General features: G+C 42.5%; 1 protein-coding gene and 1 long non-coding RNA gene across 3 annotated transcripts in view; both read right to left on the reverse strand.

The window, feature by feature from the left end:
* Window positions 1-26,318, reverse strand: part of LOC120025832 (electrogenic sodium bicarbonate cotransporter 1-like) — a 92,075-nt gene that overhangs the window by 36,592 nt on the left and 29,165 nt on the right. For both annotated transcript variants that reach the window (XM_038970527.1, XM_038970526.1), the window contains 5 exons: window positions 9,287-9,447; window positions 8,899-9,081; window positions 5,969-6,045; window positions 4,349-4,506; window positions 4,065-4,152 (listed from right to left, as the gene is read on the reverse strand). In XM_038970527.1, coding sequence (XP_038826455.1) covers window positions 4,065-4,152; window positions 4,349-4,506; window positions 5,969-6,045; window positions 8,899-9,081; window positions 9,287-9,447 — 667 coding nt within the window. The remainder of the gene's footprint in view (window positions 1-4,064; window positions 4,153-4,348; window positions 4,507-5,968; window positions 6,046-8,898; window positions 9,082-9,286; window positions 9,448-26,318) is intronic.
* Window positions 18,188-20,226, reverse strand: LOC120025833. Its single transcript, XR_005473041.1, has 3 exons — window positions 19,459-20,226; window positions 19,037-19,091; window positions 18,188-18,562 (listed from the first exon to the last, which is right to left on the reverse strand). It is a non-coding gene; the product is annotated as an uncharacterized LOC120025833 (long non-coding RNA).

Consider the following 26,318-nt stretch of genomic DNA (forward strand, 5'->3'; position numbering starts at 1 on the left):
GACATACAAGACCACTGATAATCTCCCTCGATCTGGGGCTCCACGCAAGATCTCACCCCGTGGGGTCAAAATGATCACAAGAACGGTGAGCAAAAATCCCAGAACCACACGGGGAGACCTAGTGAATGACCTGCAGAGAGCTGGGACCAAAGTAACAAAGCCTACCAAAGGTGCTGTATAATAGTATGACCGCTGTGCTTACAGTATAGACCTAACAATGTTATGATTTCCCTGTTTTAAAAGGTCATTTTGTCTATTCTAAATAAGTATCATAACAAAAAAGTCTGAAATCACAAATGCTCATATTCCTGCCATCTTTCTGAGCGATACAAAATTAATCTGTACAGGCGCAGTCTGGTTGAAAGGCCCTGTGTGTGTGTTAAAGACCCTCTTTGTTGGGTCACTACGCTACGCTATACACTACGCCGCCAGGGACTCAAATCCTGCAGTGCCAGATGTGTCCCCCTGCTTAAGCCAGTACATGTCCAGGCCCGTCTGAAGTTTGCTAGAGAGCATTTGGATGATCCAGAAGAAGATTGGGAGAATGTCATATGGTCAGATGAAACCAAAATAGAACTTTTTGATAAAACTCAACTCGTCGTGTTTGGAGGACAAAGAATGCTGAGTTGCATCCAAAGAACACCATACCTACTGTGAAGCATGGGGGTGGAAACATCATGCTTTGGGGCTGTTTTTCTGCAAAGGGACCAGAACGACTGATCCGTGTAAAGGAAAGAATGAATGGGGCCATGTATCGTGAGATTTTGAGTGAAAACCTCCTTCCATCAGCAAGGGCATTGAAGATGAAACGTGGCTGGGTCTTTCAGCATGACAATGATCCCAAACACACCGCCCGGGCAACGAAGGAGTGGCTTCGTAAGAAGCATTTCAAGGTCCTGGAGTGGCCTAGCCAGTCTCCAGATCTCAACCCCATAGAAAATCTTTGGAGGGAGTTGAAAGTCCGTGTTGCCCAGCAACAGCCCCAAAACATCACTGCTCTAGAGGAGATCTGCATGGAGGAATGGGCCAAAATACCAGCAACAGTGTGTGAAAACCTTGTGAAGACTTACAGAAAACGTTTGACCTCTGTCATTGCCAACAAAGGGTATATAACAAAGTATTGAGATAAACTTTTGTTATTGACCAAATACTTATTTTCCACCATAATTTGCAAATAAATTCATTAAAAATCCTACAATGTGATTTTCTGGATTTTTTTTCTCATTTTGTCTGTCATAGTTGAAGTGTACCTGTGATGAAAATTACAGGCCTCTCTCATCTTTTTAAGTGGGAGAACTTGCACAATTGGTGGCTGACTAAATACTTTTTTGCCCCACTGTACATTGTGTGCAAAATGCATGAGGAGGTAGGTAATAAATAGGCCATAGGAGCGAATAATTACAATTTAGCAGATTAACACTGGAGTGATAAATCATCAGATGATCATGTGCAAGTAGAGATACTGGTGTGCAAAAGAGCAGAAAAGTAAATAAATAAAAACAGTAAGGGGATGAGGTAGGTAAATTGGGTGGGCTGTTTACAGATGGACTATGTACAGCTGCAGCGATCGGTTAGCTGCTCAGATAGCAGATGTTTAAAGTTGGTGAGGGAAATAAAAGTCTCCAACTTCAGCGATTTTTGCAATTCGTTCCAGTCACAGGCAGCAGAGAACTGGAAGGAAAGGCGGCCAAATGAGGTGTTGGCTTTTGGGATGATCAGTGAGATATACCTGCTGGAGCGCGTGCTACGGGTGGGTGTTGTTATCGTGACCAGTGAACTGAGATAAGGCGGAGCTTTACCTAGCATGGACTTATAGATGACCTGGAGCCAGTGGGTCTGGCGACGAATATGTAGCGAGGGCCAGCCGACTAGAGCATACAGGTCGCAGTGGTGGGTGGTTTAAGGTGTTTTAGTAACAAAACGGATGGCACTATGATAAACTGCATCTAGTTTGCTGAGTAGAGTATTGGAAGCTATTTTGTAAATGACATCGTCGAGGATCAGTAAGATAGTCAGTTTTACTAGGGTAAGTTTGGCGGCGTGAGTGAAGGAGGCTTTGTTGCGAAATAGAAAGCCGATTCTTGATTTGATTTTGGATTGGAGATGTTTAATATGAGTCTGGAAGGAGAGTTTACAGTCTAGCCAGACACCTAGGTATTTATAGATGTCCACATATTCTAGGTCGGAACCGTCCAGGGTGGTGATGCTAGTCGGGCGGGCGGGTGCAGGCAGCGAACGGTTGAAAAGCATGCATTTGGTTTTACTAGCGTTTAAGAGCAGTTGGAGGCCACGGAAGGAGTGTTGTATGGCATTGAAGCTCGTTTGGAGGTTAGATAGCACAGTGTCCAAGGAAGGGCCAGAAGTATACAGAATGGTGTCGTCTGCGTAGAGGTGGATCAGGGAATCGCCCGCAGCAAGAGCGACATCATTGATATATACAGAGAAAAGAGTCGGCCCGAGAATTGAACCCTGTGGTACCCCCATAGAGAAAGCCAGAGGACCGGACAACATGCCCTCCGATTTGACACACTGAACTCTGTCTGCAAAATAGTTGGTGAACCAGGCAAGGCAGTCATCAGAAAAACCGAGGCTACTGAGTCTGCCGATAAGAATATGGTGATTGACAGAGTCGAAAGCCTTGGCCAGGTCGATGAAGACGGCTGCACAGTACTGTCTTTTATCGATGGCGGTTATGATATCGTTTAGTACCTTGAGCGTGGCTGAGGTGCACCCGTGACCGGCTCGGAAACCGGATTGCACAGCGGAGAAGGTACGGTGGGATTCGAGATGGTCAGTGATCTGTTTATTAACTTGGCTTTCGAAGACCTTAGATAGGCAGGGCAGGATGGATATAGGTCTGTAACAGTTTGGGTCCAGGGTGTCTCCCCCTTTGAAGAGGGGGATGACCGCAGCAGCTTTCCAATCCTTGGGTATCTCAGACGATATGAAAGAGAGGTTGAACAGGCTGGTAATAGGGGTTGCGACAATGGCGGCGGATAGTTTCAGAAATAGAGGGTCTAGATTGTCAAGCCCAGCTGATTTGTATGGGTCCAGGTTTTGCAGCTCTTTCAGAACATCTGCTATCTGGATCTGGAGATAAAGATCTCTATGGGACTGAGTGTTCACAGGGATCCTGAGGGTTTTGTTTAACTATAATTGAAGGTAATCCCGGGGGGGGGGGTCCCTGTCTAATTCCAACAGTGTGGATAGAGGCAAGGGGTGTGGCTAGGACCTGTGGGAACATGAGTCAGGTCTCAGTCTCAGTCTGCTTGAAAATCAGAGACAAGGTTTAAATATTGCTGTCCATCAATGATTCCCGACCAAATTTACTTCACTTGAGCAATTTTTACAAAAACAATGGATATATGTTGCCCTAAGAGTTGTGCAGAGTTGGCAGAATCTTATTCAAAATGATTTACAGCTGTAATTGCTGTCAAAGGTGCTTCCACCAAGTATTAACTCAGGGGTGTGAAGACATACTCAATCAATTTTATTATAGAAACTGTTCTATACTTTTTCAGGTTCAAAATCAAATTACATTCTAGTTGTCACATGCACCGAATACAACAGGTGGACTTTACAGTGAAATGCTTACTTACGAGCCCTTTCCCAACAATGCAGTTGAAATGTAATTCTTTTTTTTTTTTACAAAATAACAATTTGAAATAGTAACACAAAATAACAATAACGAGGCTATATAGAAGGAGTACCGGTACCGAGTCAATGTGCCGGGGTACGAGGTAGTTGATTGAGGTAATTGAGATAATATGTTCATTGAGGTAGGGGTAAAAGTGACCAGGCAATCAGGATAGATAATAAACAGAGTAGCATCAGCGTATGTGAAGAGTATAAAAGTGTGTCTATTTGTGAGTGTGTGTGTGGCATCAATATGCATGTGTGTGTGTGTGTTTTATGTGTGTGAATGTATGTAGGGTGTGTGTGTAAATCTAATTGAATCCCCTTTTAGATAACATTTTAAGGCAGCAAAATGTGACAACTGTCCAAGGGGTGTGTAGACTTTCACTAGCTACTGTATAAGCGCGTTGGACACGGTGGTAACGTACCTCATCAGACATGAGGGTGGCGATAGCTCGTCCGATCTCATGGTAGGACTTGGCTTTGCTTTTGGGCCCCAGCAGCACGAATAGGAACCTAAAAGGAGATGAAGAGAAAAGCAGAAGCATGTTCAATAAAAAGCCCAAATTGAATATAACTGGTGGTCACTAGTGGTTAAACTATATAAATATAGTACCAATCAGCCTCTATGACATAGGAGATATCTATGAGATAGATATGTGGTATATTTGGTGGATTTGCTAAGTTGGTTGTGGTGGTATCAGTAGGGTACCTGGTAGGGACGGGGACCTCTGTCAAACCTCCCAACATGGCAGCCTGCTGCAGACGGACAAACGCCACGAAGGGTGTGTCCAGGAAGTCCACCCCTCCGACCAGGACGTTAGACGCCTCGGCATCACGTGGAAGCTTCTTCATCAACTTATTCTTCAGCTAGAGAGAGAGGGGGGGACAAAGATGGACAGAGAGAAAGAGAGGAGCACGCACAAATATAGAGTGAGAGAAAAAAAGAGAAGGAAAGCAATGAGCCTTGACACACATTCAAAAGAAGCGGTGCTTGAAACGACTGTCCTTATCAAAGTAGTATGAGAAGAGCAGTAAAGGTACCGTAATAACGGACATTTCACATGCCCCAAAATTGTACACAGTTGCAGGGATGAAATGGGGCAGCCGAGTACAGCCCGTCCCCGGCACATAGGCATTACATGCTGTATTGTGTGGAAACACCACTGCAGTTCGTAGCTTTTTAGAAACAGAAGTGTCTTTACCACTCTGTGAGTCACTATGACACAAGCAGTATGATTAACAAGACATAATAAAGACATTCATTGCTGTTATACACTTGAACCAGTCTACATAATGATATGTAATGAGAATGAGGTAGCAACAAAAAAGATTAACCTCTGTGCAATTGTATACAAAAGAACAGGCCAGGTGAATGCATACGGGCCCTTCACTTTAGGTCAAGGGGAGACAGGGGTCCTAGTGGTTAGAGGCGCGAGCCAGCAACTGTTCGAATCCAGGGTCTGACGGGAAACAAAATCAGACAGGAAGTGAGCTGGAAACTGGAGGGTTGCTGGTATCAAATCCTAGATGTAATTGCCTGCCGTTGTGCCCTTGAGCTAGGCACTTAATCCCCACAACAACTGCTCCCCGACGCCCAGTGAGGCAGACCCCTGCTCCAACCTGTATATGTATGTGTATCTTGGGAGGGGTTGGGATACAGCAGAAATCAAATTTCAGTTGGAACAATTGACAAATAAAGTGATATTAATCTTAATCTCTTAATAGACTGCTAAATTAAACCTAAGGTCCAAGTAGTACACTGAATACTTAGTCACAGTGAAATGCATAAAACTTAAGCAACCAGAGACCTCGGGTGTAAAGAGATGATTAACTAAGCGAGGCCTTGGTGTTTGATCAAAGACCAGATCAATTTGACGAATTAGCTACTGTTGTCCGTGTAATTCCAGGAGTTAGTTATTGTGTCTGTGTAGTTTCCGCAGGTTTCAGGAGAAGTGGTAACATTGTTACCAAACATTTGAGAGAGAGGGTCAGGGCTCTTATCGTCGTGTGTGAGGCTCAGACTTTATCAGTAGAGTGAGGCCGTGCTCTGGTTCCCACACACACACACGGTGTCGACTCCTTGACCCTACATATTGTTACAGCAGGAGCTAAGATTTAGAGTGCCCGGGGAACAGCAATCGCTTCTTAAAGTTCCCGCTTAGATCTCTCTCTCTCTCTCTCTCACACACACACACACACACACACACACACACACACACACACACACACACACACACACACACACACACACACACACACACACACACACACACACACACACACACACACACACACACACACACACACAAACACACAGTTATATCCTCACCTGGTCTCTATCTGGTTGGTCAGAAAAGTCGTTGAGGCTGTTGGAGGTCAGGTTCCGATGGGCCGTGGCTGGGCTACCTGTAGGATCAGAGGTCAAGAGCTCAAAGACCAGGCCTGAGAGGGTTCACCAGGGTCGTGTTCATTAAGGCAAAAAACTGAAAAAATATGCTTAAAGCCTTCTGAAACAGAAATGAGTGTTTCTTATTGGACCAGGCAGTCTTTCCCCATTTCAGTCTGTTTTCTTCTTTTCGGTGCCTAATGAACACAACCCAGGGGTAAAACAAAGTCACTGGGATGAAAGGTAGATCGCAATTCCCAGAACAGACAGAGGCCCAGTTAGATTAGACTGATCTCAGAGAAGGAGATGAAGAGAAACAGAAGATGAAGAAAAACAGAAACTTCACAAGGCCTAATATAAATGTGGAAGGCAGCAAGGACTAAGTTAAGCTTTCGGGCCGATGCCAGCTGCAGTGGATCAGATGTACTGCCTGAAATCTCCCACTGCCGTGCCCTGTCTTTCACTGATCTGATGCCAACTGGTCATTCACTTGCACGGCAGAGCAGAGGGGGCACGGAGAGTGTCTTATTAGTACTCCATGATGGGGTTGGTGGGAGAGATAGACATTTTTCTTTAGCCTCTTTTAGCCAGTAGTATCAGACTCAGTGAGAAGGCTGGCTTTGCGTTGGAGTTGTGATTACCTAAAAATTTGGTCAATAGCCGAGTAGCATCTACATTGTTTGCTTGCTGTTTCTCTGGGCATGAAGGACTGTGACTTAGATGCTGTTTGATGATGCCCCTTTTTTAAACAAAAAAAATGGTGGATTGTGATATCCCATGAGAGTATACCCATGACAGTATTGTTTTTTCGGTCATCAATGCTCATATCAACAATATGAATGTGGATCGCAAATTGTCTTGGCACAGACTATTGTCAAGGTATGTGTTATACCCTGTTATAAACTCTGTATATGAGTGTTATAACCCACCTTACAAAAGTATCCCACACTAGGGTGCTATAATGCATTATAACCTGACTTAAATGGATCACATGTGCTATAAGTGTTATAACCTGACTTACTGAGGTATCCCATGTGTTATAAATATGTTCTGACCTAACTTACTAATGTATCCCATGTGTTATAAATGTGTTCTGACTTGACTTACTGAGGTATCCCATGTAAATAAATAAATGCATTATAACCTAACTTGCCAAGTTATCCCATGTGTTATAAATGTGTTCTGACCTGACTTACTGACCTATCCCATATCTTATAAATGCATTATAACCTAACTTACCCAGTTATCCTCTGAACCGGTACTCCTGTATATAGCCCCGCTATTGTTATTTACTGCTGCTCTTTAATGATTTGTTTTTCTTATCTCTTACTTTTTTTTGTTGGTATTATCTTAAAACTGCATTGTTGGTTAAGGGCTTGTAAGTAAGCATTTCACTGCTGTAGTCGGCGCATGTGACAAATAAAATTTGATTTGATCCAATGTGTTATAAATGTGTTCTAACCTGACTTACTGACTGACGTATTGTATGTGTTATAAATGTGTTCTGACCTGACTTACTGCCCTATCCCATGTGTTATAAATGCATTATAACCTAACTTACCTAGGTATTCCATGTGTTATAAATGTGTTCTGACCTGACTTACTGTCCTATCCCATGTGTTATAAATGCATTATAACCTAACTTACCTAGTTATCCAATGTGTTATAAATGTGTTCTGACCTGACTTACTGACTGACGTATCCAATGTGGTATAAATGTGTTCTGACCTGACTAACTGACCTATCCCATATGTTATAAATGCATTATAACCTAACTTACCTAGTTATCCAATGTGTTATAAATGTGTTCTGACCTGACTTACTGCCCTATCCCATGTGTTATAAATGCATTATAACCTAACTTACCTAGTTATCCAATGTGTTATAAATGTGTTCTGACCTGACTTACTGCCCTATCCCATGTGTTATAAATGCATTATAAACTAACTTACCTAGTTATCCCATGTGGAATGTGTTCTGACCTGACTTACTGACTGACGTATCCAATGTGTTATAAATGTGTTGAGACCTGACTTACTGACCTATCCCATATGTTATAAATGCATTATAACCTAACTTACCTAGTTATCCAATGTGTTATAAATGTGTTCTGACCTGACTTACTGATGTATTGCATGCTGGAGCTTCTTTGGATCTCCTTTATCGGTTCCTCATGGCCAAGCGTGGTTGCATAAGGCACAGACTGGGGTTGGGACTGGGGGTGCAAGTGGGGAAAGGGCTGGGGGTGCTCATTGAGACTGCGTGCTTTAGTGCAGACAGAGAGAGACAGAAAGAAAGAAAGAGAGATGGAGTGACGGAAGAAAGGAAGGAACGAAGAAAGCAGGAAGGCAGGCAGGCAAAAAGTGAAGAGAACACGAGGGAATGTTAATCTGTGCAGGGGAGTGAGAGTACAGATAGAAGACAGAAAACTAGAACAATCTCACACTTCAAACTGCAGTACCATATTATTATTATTATTATTTAATGGCATCCAAGTAGTTTTGGTCTTCTAAATAATTAAATCACATGCTTTATATTATAAAATGATATGCAAGTCGGAATACACTTTGGAGATAGTAGTATTTAGAAGAAGAACAAAAACAAGCATCAACACTCAGGCGTGAAAGAATCTTGCCAGTCACATTCACATTATTAGTTAAAACTATAGCCACCTAGATATATGTACCTGTAACATCTTTACTGCACTCAAATGATGGCATATAAAAGTTGAACATACACTACACCTTATCCTATAGTATTGATGACCACCAGAGGAAAAAGATGTGATTGGTAGAATTGATTGGGATAAGATAGGAATTAGGAGGCAAAAAATAATAATAAAAAAGGCTGCACTAAACTGGCATCTCCATTACCGTTCTGGTCTTGGTTGGAAAACAGCCTACTTGCACTGGACACCGTCTTGCCGATGTCAGCAAGCGAGCGCAGGTTGGACTTCTTGGTCTGGTGACGATGTTTCCGTAGCAACGTGTACACGACCTGATCCTTTAGCTCAGGCTTCAGCTGACCGATCTCGATCTGGCTGTCAGTGATCAACTCTGATAGAGGATGGGGAAACAGGCAGGGGGGAGGATAAAAGAGAGACAAAAGGGGATGGAGAGAATGTCAATACTGAGGACACTTGGTTTCAAAGTGCAGTTTTGGAACGTTCCAATTCTAAAAGTGCTGCAGTCAAACGGTGATGTTTTTGCGTATCCTGGTGCAGTGAGATACTGAGGCTTATGGGAAGTGTACTTGTCTTACCGACCACCTGTGGTAGAGTGGAGGCTTCCAGATCCAGCAGGATGGTGCCCTTCTCGATGCAGGTCTTCAGCTCAAACAGACTGTGAAGGGACAAGGTGGCCACGTGGGGCTTACTCCAACGCTCTCCTCCCTTCTCCACCTTCTCCTCAAACTTTATCCACCTAGAGAGAGAGGAATAGATTGAGACAGAGCGAAAGCATGAGGTGTGTGTGTGTGTGTGAGTGTGTGAGTGAGTGAGTGAGTGAGTGAGTGAGTGAGTGAGAGTGAGAGTGAGAGAGAGAGAGAGAGACGAGACCCAGAACGAGAGATACAGAAGGAGAGGGAATAACCTTAAGTTTGATTTAAAAAAAAATAATACTCATAATTACAAAGATGCATGTGCACAGCAGGTCCTGCAAGGTACAGTAGGTTACCTCACAAAAAAGGTCTGTAGACAAAGCCTTTCATATCATTTCACTGCCAAATACGGGCCGCAGATAAAAGGAGACAAGGAGAGTTTTATTTTCTTTACAAAACAGCCCCTCTGTTATTGGTTCATCACAGGTCATGGAAAATAGCAGCGGATACGGGATGACGCAATAAAAATAATGGTAAGACTACTTTAAGGGTCCAGAGTAAATCATTTATAAGGCATTTACAAACTGTTGGCTCACCATTTAGTAATCATTACTCCCACATTTGTAAACATTAGGAGGTTAGTTATTCACACATGTATACTGTATATATTTCCTTAAACGTCCTGTTTTGTGTTCTTACTCTTTTATCAGGTACTGCAGGAACGTCTACCAATGGAATGCCCATCTTTTTGGAGAAATTACAGTGGTCACTCAAACATTAATATAAAGTGTTTATAAAGCATAAATAGCACTCACTTTATATTAGGGACTGCAAAAATATTTTAGTAATGATTAGTAAATGGTTTATTCATGCTGGAGTAATGATTAATAAAATGGTGAACACAGAATTTAAACACCTTATAAATGGTTTATTACAGACCCTTAAAATAAAGTGTTACCAAAATACTTTATACACTACATGTACAGAACGTGTGGGGGGGGGGGGGGGGGGGGGGGGGGGGTGGACAGAAAGGCCTCAGAGACAGGCAGAAAACAACCTGTCCAGGAATACATCATATGGGAGGTAATGGAGGTTGTGTTCTGGGTTTTGAGGTTGAGGTTGTTATCTGGGTTTTGAGGTTGAGGTTGTGTTCTGGGTCCTGGGGTTAAGGATATTTATTTTTATTTTATCTTTATTTAACTAGTCAAGTCAGTTAAGAACAAATTCTTATTTTCAATGACGGCCCAGGAACAGTGGGTTAACTGCCTTGTTCAGAATGACAGATTTTTACCTTGTCGGTTCAGGGATTCGATCTTGCAACCTCTTGGTTACTAGTCCAACACTCTAACCACTAGGCTACCTGCCGCCGATATGTCCTGGGTTCTGAGGTTAAGGTTATGTCCTGGGTTCTGAGGTTAAGGTTATGTCCTGGGTTCTGAGGTTAAGGTTATGTCCTGGGTTCTGAGGTTAAGGTTATGTCCTGGGTTCTGAAGTTAAGGTTATGTCCTGGGTTCTGAAGTTAAGGTTATGTCCTGGGTTCTAAGGTTAAGGTTGTGTTCTGGGTTCACTGAGGGAACAGAGCAGTGTTTCATCCAGATAAGAGAGAGCTAGTAGTTCACCAGAGGACACACTACTCCCCTATGCATGCACACATGGACACCAGGGGTTCCCAAACTGACAGTACTTTTGACAGTAATTCAGTCTGAAGGAAGTAAGGTTTGAAGTGACTGAAATGCATGCATCAGAAAGGTATGAGATCAGAATATCATCAGGCAATAATTTAGTATGAACCTCTTTTTCCCCCAGTCCGATTTAGTGTCTGGCCTTTCCACTCTGTTCTATACCTCTGTGATTGGGTCATAATATTTTGTAGCCTAATCTGTATAAAAGATAGCCACGTTTGTAGGAATAAAACACATACCGCTGTTTATTACAACTGCATCTAGCTCGAAGAAGAAAAAAAATAGTTTTAAAATCAGGCGACCCCCACATTGGGTCACGACCCCTAGTTTGTGAAACACTAATGTACACACACAGTACATGTACACATGCATGCGCAAACACACACACACACACACCACACACACAATCCCCCCTACTCAAGAATACATGTATACACACACACGCTTCTGCCTTACTCACGCAACTCCATACGGGAGCCGTTGCCTGGACTATAGCAGAGCACTGAAACGGGAAACACTTCAAGCTGAACTGTGTGTGTACTGGTGTTTTTGGATTTGAACACGATTTCCCAGAAATGCCAGCTGCATTGGTAGTCGTTTGGTCACAGCTGGGATGACAGAATCCGCTTTGGACTGGTTGCGGGAGACTGAGACCGAACAAGAGATGCGTGGATTGACTCATAACACGCAGTCCCCGCAGTTATAGCCACAGGGCCGGCAAGTTTAGGGTCATGAAATATTGTGTGGCTGAATGCCAGGTGGGTGGCGGTCAGGTTGAATAAAGAGAAAATACATTTAAACGATCATAACTGTATCAGCGAGAGAAAGACACTAGTTGAACAGTTTTGAACAAATTTATTTATTTAAAAAGTAAGGAGAAGCAAGAGAGAGAGAGAGAGAGCGAGAGAGAAACAGCTATATTTACGTCGTATATTTTTTTTAAACGTTTACTTACTTAGCTAGCATCGAATGCAGCTGGCTAGGTTAGCCTACTCAAACACCCGCCTCAAACAGAAAAGGATGCTATTTTTGCTAGCTGGCTATCCAACACTGGAACTCTTCCAAGTCAAGGTAAGCTTTTGGTTTTATAAAAGTATTGCCACCGGGCTCACTGGTGTAACTGCTAAACTGCTTGCTGATGACTGTACACAGTACTGCATGACTGTAGCAGGTTTACAAACGTGTTCGTTCTAGTAGCTATGTTGGCTATGATGTCACAACGATGTAGGATGTGTGGGGTTAGCAGTCATGATAGGTTTGGGTTGAAAATGTTTTTCACCTGGTCACATACAGCTGATGTGTTGTCCACAAGCGAAGGGAAAAGGTGAGAGGGGAGCATGTAGATAGAAGCGAGAAAGAATTATATATATACAGTTGAAGTCGGAAGTTTACATACACCTTAGCCAAATACATTTAAAGTCAGTTTTCACAATTCCTGACATTTAATCCTCGTAAAAAATTCCCTGTCTTAGGTCAGTTAGGATCACCACTTTATTTTAAGAAAGTGAAATGTCAGAATAATAGTAGAGAGAAGGATTTATTTCAGCTTTTATTTCTTTCATCACATTCCCAGTGGGTCAGAAGTTTACATACACTCAATTAGTATTTGGTAGCATTGCCTTTAAATTGTTTAACTTGGGTCAAACGTATCGGGTAGCCTTCCACAAGCTTCCCACAATAAGTTGGGTGAATTTTGGCCCATTCCTCCTGTAAGAGATGGTGTAACTGTATTAGGTTTGTAGGCCTCCTTGCTCGCACACGCTTTTTCAGTTCTGCCCACAAATATCTATAGGATTGAGGTCAGGGGTTTGTGATGGCCACTCCAATATCTTGACTGGGTTGTCCTTAAGCCATTTTGCCACAACTATGGAAGTATGCTTGGGGTCATTGTCCATTTGGAAGACCTATTTGCAACCAAGCTTTAACTTCCTGACTGATGTCTTGAGATGTTGCTTCAATATATCCACATCATTTTCCTTCAAATGATGCCATCTATTTTGTGAAGTGCACCTGTCCCTCCTGCAGCGAAGCACCCCCACAACATGATGCTGCCACCCCCATGCTTCACGGTTGGGATGGTGTTCTTCGGCTTGCAAGCCTACCTCGTTTCCCTCCAAACATAGCAATGGTCAGTATGGCCAAACAGTTCTATTTTTGTTTCATCAAACCAGAGGACATTTCTCCAAAAAGTACGATCTTTGTCCCCATGTGCAGTTGCAAACCGTAGTCTGTCTTTTTTATGGCGGATTTGGAGCAGTGGCTTCTTCCTTGCTGAGCTGCCTTTCAGGTTATGTCGATATAGAACTCCTTTTACTGTGGATATAGATACTTTTGTACCTGTTTCCTCCAACATCTTCACAAGGTACTTTGCTGTTGTTCTGGGATTGATTTGCACTTTTCGCACCAAAGTATGTTCATCTCTAGGAGACAGAATGTGTCTCCTTCCTAAACGGTATGGCGGCTGCGTGGTCCCTTGGTTGCTTACTATTGTTTGTACAGATGGACGTGGTACCTTCAGGCGTTTGGAATTTCTCCCAAGGATGAACCAGACTTGTGGAGGTCTACCATTTTTTTCTGAGGTCTTGGCTGATTTCTTTTGATTTTCCCATGATGTCAAGCAAAGAGGCACTGAGTTTGAAGGTAGGCTTTGAAATACATCCACAGGTACACCTCCAATTGATTCAAATTATGTCAATTAGCCAAACAGAAGATTCTAAAGCCATGACATAATTTTCTGGAATTTTCCAAGCTGTTTAAAGGCACAGTCAACTTAGTGTATGTACATTTCTGACCCACTGGAATTGTGATACAGTGAATTATAAGTGAAATAATCTGTCTGTAAACAAGTGTTGGAAAAATTACTTGTGTCATGCACAAAGTAGATGTCCTAACCAACTTGCCAAAACCATAGTTTGTTAACAAGAAATTTGTGGAGTGGTTGAAAAACAAATTTTAATGACTCCAACCTAAGTGTATGTAAACTTCCGACTTCAAGTGTATATATACACTGCTCAAAAAAATAAAGGGAACACTTAAACAACACAATGTAACTCCAAGTCAATCACACTTCTGTGAAATCAAACTGTCCACTTAGGAAGCAACACTGATTGACAATAAATGTCACATGCTGTTGTGCAAATGGAATAGACAAAAGGTGGAAATTATAGGCAATTAGCAAGACACCCCCCAATAAAGGAGTGGTTCTGCAGGTGGTGACCACAGACCACTTCTCAGTTCCTATGCTTCCTGGCTGATGTTTTGGTCACTTTTGAATGCTGGCGGTGCTTTCACTCTAGTGGTAGCATGAGACGGAGTCTACAACCCACACAAGTGGCTCAGGTAGTGCAGCTCATCCAGGATGGCACATCAATGCGAGCTGTGGCAAGAAGGTTTGCTGTGTCTGTCAGCGTAGTGTCCAGAGCATGGAGGCGCTACCAGGAGACAGGCCAGTACATCAGGAGACGTGGAGGAGGCCGTAGGAGGGCAACAACCCAGCAGCAGGACCACTACCTCCGCCTTTGTGCAAGGAGGGGCACTGCCAGAGCCCTGCAAAATGACCTCCAGCAGGCCACAAATGTGCATGTGTCTGCTCAAACGGTCAGAAACAGACTCCATGAGGGTGGTATGAGGGCCCGACGTCCACAGGTGGGGGTTGTGCTTACACCCCAACACCGTGCAGGACGTTTGGCATTTGCCAGAGAACACCAAGATTGGCAAATTCGCCACTGGCGCCCTGTGCTCTTCACAGATGAAAGCAGGTTCACACTGAGCACATGAGCACATGTGACAGACGTGACAGAGTCTGGAGACGCCGTGGAGAACGTTCTGCTGCCTGCAACATCCTCCAGTATGACCGGTTTGGCGGTGGGTCAGTCATGGTGTGGGGTGGCATTTCTTTGTGGGGCCGCACAGCCCTCCATGTGCTTGCCAGAGGTAGCCTGACTGCCATTAGGTACCGAGATGAGATCCTCAGACCCCTTGTGAGACCATATGCTGACACATGCACATTTGTGGCCTGCTGGAGGTCATTTTGCAGGGCTCTGGCAGTGCCCCTCCTTGCACAAAGGCGGAGGTAGCGGTCCTGCTGCTGGGTTGTTGCCCTCCTACGGCCTCCTCCACGTCTCCTGATGTACTGGCCTGTCTCTTGGTAGCGCCTCCATGCTCTGGACACTACGCTGACAGACACAGCAAACCTTCTTGCCACAGCTCGCATTGATGTGCCATCCTGGATGAGCTGCACTACCTGAGCCACTTGTGTGGGTTGTAGACTCCGTCTCATGCTACCACTAGAGTGAAAGCACCGCCAGCATTCAAAAGTGACCAAAACATCAGCCAGGAAGCATAGGAACTGAGAAGTGGTCTGTGGTCACCACCTGCAGAACCACTCCTTTATTGGGGGGTGTCTTGCTAATTGCCTATAATTTCCACCTTTTGTCTATTCCATTTGCACAACAGCATGTGACATTTATTGTCAATCAGTGTTGCTTCCTAAGTGGACAGTTTGATTTCACAGAAGTGTGATTGACTTGGAGTTACATTGTGTTGTTTAAGTGTTCCCTTTATTTTTTTGAGCAGTGTATATATAACTCAGCAAAAAAAGAACCGCCCCTTTTTCAGGTCCCTGTCTTTCAAAGATAATTAGTAAAAATCCAAAATCCAACTTCACAGATCTTCATTGTAAAGGGTTTAAACACTGTTTCCCATGCTTGTTCAATGAACCATAAACAATTTAAACAATTAATGAACATGCACCTGTGGAACGGTCGTTAAGACACTAACAGCTTACAGACGGTAGGCAATTAAGGTCACAGTTATGAAAACTTAGGACACTAAAGAGGCCTTTCTCCCGACTCTGAAAAATACCAAAAGAAAGATGCCCAGGGTCCCTGCTCATCTGCGTGAATGAGCCTCAGGCATGCTGCAAGGAGGCATGAGGACTGCAGATGTGGCCAGGGCAATAAATTGCAATGTCCGTACTGTGAGACGCCTAAGACAGCGCTACAGAGAGGGACAACTGATCGTCCTCGCAGTGGCAGACCACGTGTAACAACACCTGCACAGGATCGGTACATCCAAACATCACACTTGCGGGACAGGTACAGGATGGCAACAACAACTGCCCGAGTTACACCAGGAATACACAATCGCTCCATCAGTGCTCAGACTGTCCGCAATAGGCTGAGAGAGGCTGGACTGAGGGCTTGTAGGCCTGTTGTAAGACAGGTCCTCACCAGACATCTCCGGCAACAACGTCGCTTACGGGCACAAACCCACCATCGCTGGACCAGACAGGACTGGCAAAAAGTGCTTTTCACTGACGAGTCGCAGTTTTGTCTCACCGGGGGTGATGGTCGGATTCGCGTTTATTGTCGAAGGAATGAGCATTACACTGAGGCCTGTACTCTGGAGCGGGATCGATTTGGAGGTGGAGGGTCCGTCATGGTCTGGGGCGGTGTGTCACAGCATCTTCGGACTGAGCTTGTTGTCATTGCAGGCAGTGTCAACGCTGTGTCTTACAGGGAAGACATCCTCCTCCCTCATGTGGTACCCTTCCTGCAGGCTCATCCTGACATGACCCTCCAGCATGACAATGCCACCAGCCATACTGTTCGTTCTGTGCGTGATTTCCTGCAAGACAGGAATGTCAGTGTTCTGCCATGGCCAGCGAAGAGCCTGGATCTCAATCCCATTGAGCACGGCTGGAACCTGTTGGATCAAAGGGTGAGGGCTAGGGCCATTCCCCCCAGAAATGTCCGGGAACTTGCAGGTGCCTTGGTGGAAGAGTGGGGTAACATCTCAAAGTAAGAACTGGCAAATCTGGTTTAGTCTATGAGGAGGCGATGCACTGCAGTACTTAGTGCAGCTGGTGGCCACACCAGATACTGACTGTTACTTTTGATTTTTACACCCTCTTTGTTCAGGGACACATTATTCCATTTATGTTAGTCACATGTCTGTGGAACTTGTTCAGTTGCTGAATCTTATGTTCATACAAATATTTACACATGTTAAGTTTGCTGAAAATAAACGCAGTTGACATTGAGGGGACGTTTATTGTTCCGCTGAGTTATAATATATATATATTCTGTTCTGTTCGATTCTGTTCAAAAAGGTTTCTTAAAACGGAAGCAAACGGAACGGGGATAAACATACCTGAATTTATCCAATAGAAAATCGCTTTTGCAAATGTTAAACTAATGATTACCCTCCAGATCAGCTGAATGCAGGCGAGAGTGTGCAAGACGGGAATTGAATGTGTCACTGTCTGTCACATTGATTACTCAAAATACTCAAAATTACTATGACTGTTTCGCCCAAGTTACACTGTAGTGGCCTGGAAACACCACAAGGCAACTATTTAGTAGGAAACAACCCTGCCGTCACCATCATGTCATCAAATTAACCTTATACAGATGGCAATGTTGTGATTAGCTAGCAAAGTCCGTTAACAATAGTTAGCAACATTAGCTAACTGAAATCCAGTGGCCTCCCCTCAATCTTAGCAAGCTAGCTAACATTATACTGAAACTAAAGTCAATCTGGCGATATCAAAAGGTTATCCTATTAATAATTTGCCCTATTTTGAAATGTCAATGCGTTTTTAAGCAACAGTAATGCACTTGAGACTTAATCTGCGCCCATTGAGAATGCATGGAGTAGAATGCTTAGTTCGGAATCAGTCCTAAAATGAACAATCAAAGCAATAGTGTGACGAAACATGCAACCCATTTAATGACACGTTCAAAACAACTTGGAACTCTGAAATCTCCGACATCCAAGCGTTCAAGACAACAGGGAACTTTGAAAGAAACCAGCTCCGACTGGGAAAAATTGTTTTGAACGGTCATCCAACTTGGAATTCCATCTTTCTAGAGCTCATGATTTTTTTGAAAAACGTACAGTCAGAGCTAGCTGTCAGCTGTAGCTAGCTAATACAGCCTGATACCAGTGGTGATGGAGGCCTAAATCAGCATGTTGTTTGTGCAACAGTATCTTCTAAATCAAAGAGGAATAGGCAAAGCATGAACATGTTGGCTATATGAATAAAGATTTAATGTAGCCAAAGATCAAAATGTTCCCTTTTGTACATCATTACAACACTGAATATATACATAATATGACATTTGTAATGTGTTTATACTTCTGTGAGTGTAATGTTTACTGTTAATTTTTGTTTATTTCACTTTTGTATATTTTCTACTTCACTTGCTTTGACAATGTTAACATGTTTCCCGTGCCAATGAAGCCCCTTGAATTGAATATTCAGGAAAAGTGTACAGTTTAGTCAAATAAATCTAAAACCATTCCAAAAGTACAATATGCTAGGTAAAGAATGAACAATTATGGTTTCACACACAAGTTTGTTGTCCACACAAACGTCCCTTATTTACATATGATTCATGTGTTTGGTTGAAGGCCCCTTTCATCAACATTTCTGAGTACTCTGTAGGTTTACACTTCCCGTAAGCGTTCTCCATGACTGGATGGGGATTATTGATGTAGTCCAGTTCTGCTGTAGTCGAGCTCAGACGAAGACCTAGATAAACAATAAATCAAACATGCTCCATTCATTTAACCCTTTGACAACTATGACAGAATTGTCTTTCACAACCATCAGTCTTAGAGTTCCAGGCTAAATACATTCAGTTTAATATCAAGGGATTTACTTTTTTTTTTACATCATTGGAGAAGGAGGCTATTTGGCTTCTAGTTATTCAGATAATGCGATGTTACAGTATTATACTCAACACGTGTTGGTTCTGAGCTAGTACTATATGCATCTTGTCCAGACAGCTCAAATGGGGGGACAGTAATACCACTGTGCAGTAAACTAATCTATTGGGAAAGTATGTCATCAATACTCAAAGTAAATCCTGTGTAGTTAATATTCCTAAACATTATAGCTATATAGAAGGCCAACATTAGAAGATGTATACTTTATGTCAATTCTTGGCCAGGTAGAGGAAATACAATGAAGGAACAGACTGTTTTCGCCAAAGATTGTGCTTACCGATCTGATCCTTCTCCACTCAGGGATGTGCCAACTGCATCCAGTTGTAGTAGGACTGAAAAATAAAATATATTTTTCTTCAAAGACATTTTCTAGGTAGAGCTTTGTTATGAAATAGGATCATGGCTAATCAGATGTGCGGCTTTTAGAACACAAACATCAGAAATAGTACAATTATACATTTAGTCATAACTATCTTGTTACAAACATTTAATATTCAGATGAAACAAACAAATACTGCAGTCGAGTCAGCTACCTAAAAAGTTAGCTACACTAACTAGCTAGCTGTGAATCTTAAAATATTTGTAAAAAGTGATCCACAGTAGCTAGCTATAAACACGTGCATACATATTTACAACTAAATAGCAAAAGCAACATGTCACTGTATATCTAGCAATATCTATTAACTCTCAATGTCTTACCTTTTGAGCAGAAATTAGGACAAGTATTGGTCGGTTTTGAATCCCCTAGCTAACGTTAGCTAGCTCGCCCTCTTCAGGTTGTGAACGCAAATCCGAGGTTCACTCTCGTCTTGGCCCAGGCTCTATCGTTTTCTATTTTCGCCTGTTGGCTCTGCAAAGTACTCTGTTTCTTTGTTTATTTCGATTTGATGGAGAAGCTGCAGGCATCAATCTAGCATTCATTCCTATGATGAAACGATTCAGCGAAGACGTCTCTTCCTGGTCATAACTTAGTCAGCCAATCAGCTCATGGCGGAAGTCTCGTCAATCATTAGGCAGTGCGGTGCGCTGCTCAGCTCTGCTTGGAAGGGTGGGGGAGAGAAGAGCAGGGGTCTGTGTGTGTGACAGTCTTGTGTGTGGCACAGCGGGAGAGAAAGTAACCAAACCGACTCAGGCTAGTTACAATAGATAACATATGGCAGCAACAAGTTTGTCTATCATACTCTACCACCTGGTAGTGCCTGTCTTGACTGCATCAAATCGTTGTAAAGAAGCTAGCTAGCTACAATAGCAAGGCTAACTTAGGTTATTTTGAGGCATCCTTGTCTACAACAACTCCATTCATATGAAACAAGACTACGTGTTGGTTGATCATTGTAGCCTACTCCTCATTTAGCCAATTACATTTTAATTCAGTTTTAATTCAGCAAGGCCTTCTCTGCTGGCCTAAACATCATCAGAATAGAATTTTTTTTTTTTAAATATATTTTCCCACAAATATGTATTAAATTATTCCCCAGAGTAAGAGCTATACTCTTCATTTCATAGCTTTCCTCTTGGTTGCCCAGGTTGAGATTTGGAGGGCTGGTCTTTATGTTAGATCTTTTATCCAATCATATTCAGCCATCATGTGTTGCCAGGGGTCTAAAATCTGCCCTCAGGCCTTCAGAATCAACAGTGCGGGCACTTGTAGCTTAAAGTGAATGGAAATGAAAATTTAGTGTCAACCAATCAGCTTTAGAGTTGGCTATTGTACGCCTGCTAGCAGGCGTAGTGCGTGCACGTCTTTTGATTGGATTACCAATATTGAGAGGCAGGTCCTATGGGCAGGTCTATGCAGAACCTCAGAACTAGGAAACTGAATTTGATAAACGAATTAATTTGCGTACTACTAAGCTGTTTTTTCAACTCACAATGGCGGAAGGAGGAGAAGATATCGATTTGGTCGAGGATATAATTATAAACGCCATTCTCAAGACGAACTTTTCAAGAAAAGTTAGACATTGTAAGGAGAGGTCGCCCGACGCCGACGCTACAAAGCCTGTCACAAGCGGGAAAGGGGTTCGTTCGCCACTTTCAAAGTTCCAACTACGAGCGCCATCGATGGCTCACAGGCTCCGAGAAGCACTGCAAACTGTACTGCTGGGAATGCCTATTATTTGCAAGTGATCGATTTGGTGTTTGGAGCCACACTGGCTTTGCAAACTTGAGTTGTCTAACCAAGGCAGCAACGAGACACCAAAGTACGGCTGGGCACTTACAAGCAATGGTGCTTTTGAAAACTTTTGGGGATACCCGAGTGGATCTACAGCTCAACGAACAAGCGCGCAGGGCAACGGAGCTGCACAATGAAAAGGTGAAGAAAAATAGGGAAATATTGAAAAGACTCCTTGATTGCGTCATGTTTTTGGGTAAACAGGAACTTTCATTTAGGGGACACGATGAAAGTGCTGACTCCACAAACAAAGGGAACTACTTGGAGCTTCTTTCTTTTCTTTATGAAAGCAACACAGATTTACAATACCACCTGTCCACTAACAAAGTGTTCATTGGGACGTCAGGCAAAATACAAAATGACCTAATTTATGCTATTGCTGAAGTGATGGGAGAAGAGATCAAAATGGAGATTAAAAAAGCTCCCTTTGTTGCTGTTATGGTGGACGAGACAACAGATGTGGGAAATGCAGCACAGCTCTCACTCGTCCTGCGTTATGTGACGGACACAGGAGTCAAGGAGCGATTTATCCGATTTGAAGATGTGACAAGCGGCAAGCGAGCTGATGACATTGACGCTCTTATTTTCCGTTTCTTGGAGGAAAATGAATGTAGTCTGGATAAAGTTGTGGCACAGTGTTTTGATGGCGCAGCAGTCATGGCATCTGGACTCAATGGGGTGCAGGCTAAAGTTAAGGAGAGGGCACCGATGGCCTTATTCATTCACTGCTATGCACATCGACTAAATTGAGTACTGACTCAAGGAGCCTCAAAGCTTAAAGAATGCAAGGTCTTCTTTGCCAACCTCAATGGCCTTGCAGCATTTTTCTCACGATCCCCTAAGCGCACGCAACTGCTGGATGACATCTGCAAGCATCGTCTTCCTAAGGTTGCACCAACGAGGTGGCAATATACATCTAGATTGGTCAATGCAGTCTTTGAAAAGAGAGTTGCCCTAAAGGAGCTGTTTAACCACTTACTGGAACATCATGATGACCATGACGGGGATACTGTGCTTATGGCTGATGGATTTAATGCACGTTTGGATGATTTTGAGTTTTGTTTTTTGCTTGAAACATTCAATGGGATTTTTAATTATTCGGATGTGCTTTTTGGAATTCTACAGAAACAAACTTTGGATGTACAATTCTGCCTGACAAGGGTGAACGAGTTTTGTGACACAATTGAGCGAGAGAGGCGCAGGTTCAGTCAAATCTACGATGACAGCGCGCATCTCAAGTTCACCCAGCGCACACAGAGGCCCAGCACAAGGAGACCCTCGCACATACTACCAACAACTCCACAGCAATATTCTGGACAACATTCTTTGCCAGATACGAAACAGGTTTCAAGACCACGAAAAATGTATGTTTCTCTCCCTCCTGGACCCCCAGCACTTTCAGACCTACCGGAAAAAATTCCCGCAAACAGCCTTCTCCAGCTTAACAGAGAGTCACGGAACACTGTTCGACCTATCCAAGTTAAAAACAGAACTGACTGTAATGTATGCTATGACTGATTTTGAAGGGAAAAGTCCCTCTGATCTCCTTGATTTCCTTAAGCAGAAAAATCTGAATGAGGACATGGGGCAACTTTACACATTGGCATGTGTGACAGTGACTATTCCTGTGTCCACGGCTTCTGTCGAGCGGTCATTCTCGGCCTTAAAGCGAATCAAAACGTATTCCAGAAATGCTACTGGACAGACTAGGCTTTCAGCATTAGCCTCCATGTCGATAGAAAAGGACTTATTGGTGGAACTAAAACGCACAGATAGACTGTACAACAGAGTCATTGAAGTCTTCTTGAGGAAAGAAAGGAGGAAGGATTTTGTGTTCAAATAATCAGTCTTTGGTGAGTAGGCATACAATGCATTTTATTTTTTATTAAATGTGTATGTATGTTTCGCATTTTATTTCGTTAATATTAAATAGCCTATATATTAACAAAATAAATTGGCAAATAGCCTATGTTGCAAATTATTTGGTTTCTTTCTTTTATTTTCAGTGAATAGTTATGTGTCTTTATCATCACGGTGAAACTGCTTTGGGTGCGACAATGCGCTGTTTAGTGAACACACTGTATTATTTATTTTTTGGACTTAAAGCTCAAAGTTTATGGACCAGAAATGGATAGAAGAAGAATATTAATATAACTGTTGCACTCGACTATGTTCTTGCCTATTAGTTTAACTGTACTGTATTGTACTCTTCCCCTGCAATTCTCTGAATAAAAATGTCAATTTCAAGGTGACGCAACGCCTGGTTATACTGCGTTTCTGTCTAAATGTATAGTGTCTAGAGCCATGGCATCATAATGATGGTAATAAGAGGTGGATTAATTCGGGTGGGACTGTGTAGGACCTCACTGAAGGCCCAGGCCCCAGGCCCACGGCACGCCACTGTTAGAAACCTCCCACTTCACTTGCTACATATGGAGCATTGACTAGCGCCGCTTTGATTGACCAACAATAATAGTGTAACGACCCTGGGTTTATAAGCGCGGAAATCGACTCTGCCCCACAGAGATAAACACAGCTCTCGAACAGAGAGAACATCAAGCGCAGATGTGTTGTTAAGAGTCCCTCACCTATATGATGTAGATAGTATGACTTTGATATACCACAGCTGGGTGGGTGTTGGTGACAAGGGGGTTAACGTTAGAAAGCCTTGAAGGCACAAGGTCAAAGAGGGTTAACTAAGACCATGATGGTTGAACTGACGCACATGAGTGACCATGATTTACTGACCAATTGACTGACTCTTGGTCTAAAGGAAAGAGTCAGTGTGTGTGTTATATGATATACTATAATTGTCCTCAAGGGGGAAATTTGACTGAACAGAGAGTGCTTCTGCTTCCAGATAAGTACATACAATCAATTGACACAACATACATAGTGTGTGTGTGAGTGAGGGTTCTTTCTTTACAAAACAACCCCTCTATGTTATGGGTTCATCACGTTTCACAGAAAATAGCAGGGGATGTGGGACGAAGCAATAACAATACTTGTACATTTTACCTTTATTTAAATCAGGGAGTCATACGGAGACCAAGGTCTCTTTTACAAATGAGCCCTGAATTACATAAAATGCAAACATCAACACAAAATGCAAGCAGAAAGAAAAACATGGTCATATTTTTTTTTTTTTTTAAACATGGTCATTATAAATAAAAAAATACGAACATTCATCAGTAATAAAGTCCTTAGTCAGCTTTTTGAATTTCCCTAGAGCAGTGGTCAAGATCACATTGAGCCAAAATGCATGCCGAGATCTACCTTTTTTTTTTTTTTTTTTTTTACATTACTTAAAAAGCACAAGCCTATTCAACATTAACCAATTAAAAACAGTTCTGTAGCAATTAGGTTAGTGCAATAGGCTATTTTTTCTACTGGAGTGATGGCCGGCATCTGATAGTCAGTCTGAGAGAGGGAGCAGCGGTGAGGCTGCCTCTCACCCGACTCACGGTCCCTTCTTTCTCCCACTCTCTGCTGAGAAATGGGGACACAGTCTTCCAGCTGATGGCGAAACTTAAGTCCCACTGCATTACTTATGCCTCACGCACCAATTAATGTTGTTACACCTCTGACCAGGGAAAGTTAAATATTCCTTGATATTAAAAAAAGACAAGCTGCAAATGACGCAAGCTTATCGAAATTAGGATTTTATGGTTTATCAAACTGTTGAACAAAGTGTTGACAGTGCTGAATAACAACTTACTCAAAAACAGCAGCCCTGTGCTGTATCTGAGTTTCGCTCTAGTTGTGGTTTTAAAAGTTTTGAAACCTCACATTATCAACTTTGCTGTACGTTCGAGGCTTATATTTACAGTCTATGGCGCTACGAAACTGTGCAGACACTGATCTGAGCTATCTGATTGGCCAGCGGTGGGGCTATAGCTGCACTTGATGTGCTCTTTTGCCCTACCGGGTAGGCAGTGTTCTGCACTAACAGCCAACAGTAACGAAATGAAAAAAAAAAAATAGGAACGCAAGGCTTTATCATTGTTTTTTTTACAGAAATGTTTGGTGATCGACAAGGAATGGCTTGGAGATCGACCGGTTGGTACAAAAACATCACATTTAAGAACATTTTGAAGATTGTTCCACAAATAAGATACAAGAAAACTAAAAGCTGATTTACCTAACTCAGGAAAGACCAATGGAATTTCCAGAGTTAATCATCCCTGACACCAGGTGTGGTATGTCTAAAGTTTAGTAAAGATGTCAAGTAACTTTTAAACCAGTTACATGCAGCCTGGTCTAGGACAATTGAGGAAAGCCTCTGAATTCAGAGTGAGTGATCAATAGGTCAATGAAGAGGGCAGGACAATGTCTTTTATCCACACAGTTAACCACATCATTTATAACTAGGAAGGCAGCAGAGATAATGTTATGACCTGGTCTAAAACCCAACTGATGTACATTTAAAAGATAAGATATACGCTGAGAATTAATCAAGGATTCTAATATTTTAGCTCGGCAAGAAAGTTGAGAAATAGGGCGATGAATTATTTAGGTCACCACCTTTGTGAAGAGGGAGTACATGGGCTACTTGGGGATATTACCAGATAAAATCGTCAGGTTAAAAATATTGGTTAATGATTCAGCAACAAGGGGAGCTGAGAGCTGCAGCAAAAATGGATCAAGCATATCCGCCCCAGTCAATTATTTTTTTTTTTTTACATCAATCTTAAGCAAGGCATCTAGCACGTCACAGATAGTCAATTGTTAAAATGAAAACAAAGATTCTGTCGAGTCAGCTAGAGTCTGGCAGAGGGAAAAGCAGTCGATTGACTGACCAAGGTCAGTTAAACCACTGTTTCTCTCAAATAAAGCCTTCATCATAAAATTATGATTAAAAGCATCAGTTATCCCATTTCTCAGTTATGATGCAATCAGAAAGAACTTGCTCGGGCAGGGAAGAAGAGGAATTTGTACGCTTCAGTGCATTTACTGTTTTCCAAAATTGAGAAGGATAACCAGCAGAGTCAGAGCTTAAAAAGTAGCTAGATATAGCTTTCTTAAATCAAGGTACTACCCGTTTCTCAATTGTCTGAAAGAATGCCAGTCCACTAGAGTCAGTTTTCCTTGCTTTGGCCCAGGCCTGATTTCTCATCTGAATGAGCTCAGATAACTCCAAATAAAACCAAGGGTTAGATCTATCTTTGACTCTGAATTGTTTAAAAAAGGGGCGTGTTTATTTGCCAGAGGAATAGATATGGAGAACACATTTTCTAGGGCCAATTCAGGGTCAGGAATACAGGAGAGTGGCTAAATCAGAGTAGAACATGTCATGTAAAAACCCTTGAGGAGAGAACTTTTTAAAAGGTTATTTTCTTAATTAAACGAGAACTAGTATTTTGCTGTTTATCTTATACATACTATG

This window comes from Salvelinus namaycush, chromosome 31, assembly GCF_016432855.1.
Source record: "Salvelinus namaycush isolate Seneca chromosome 31, SaNama_1.0, whole genome shotgun sequence".
In the NCBI taxonomy this organism is placed as follows: domain Eukaryota; kingdom Metazoa; phylum Chordata; class Actinopteri; order Salmoniformes; family Salmonidae; genus Salvelinus; species Salvelinus namaycush.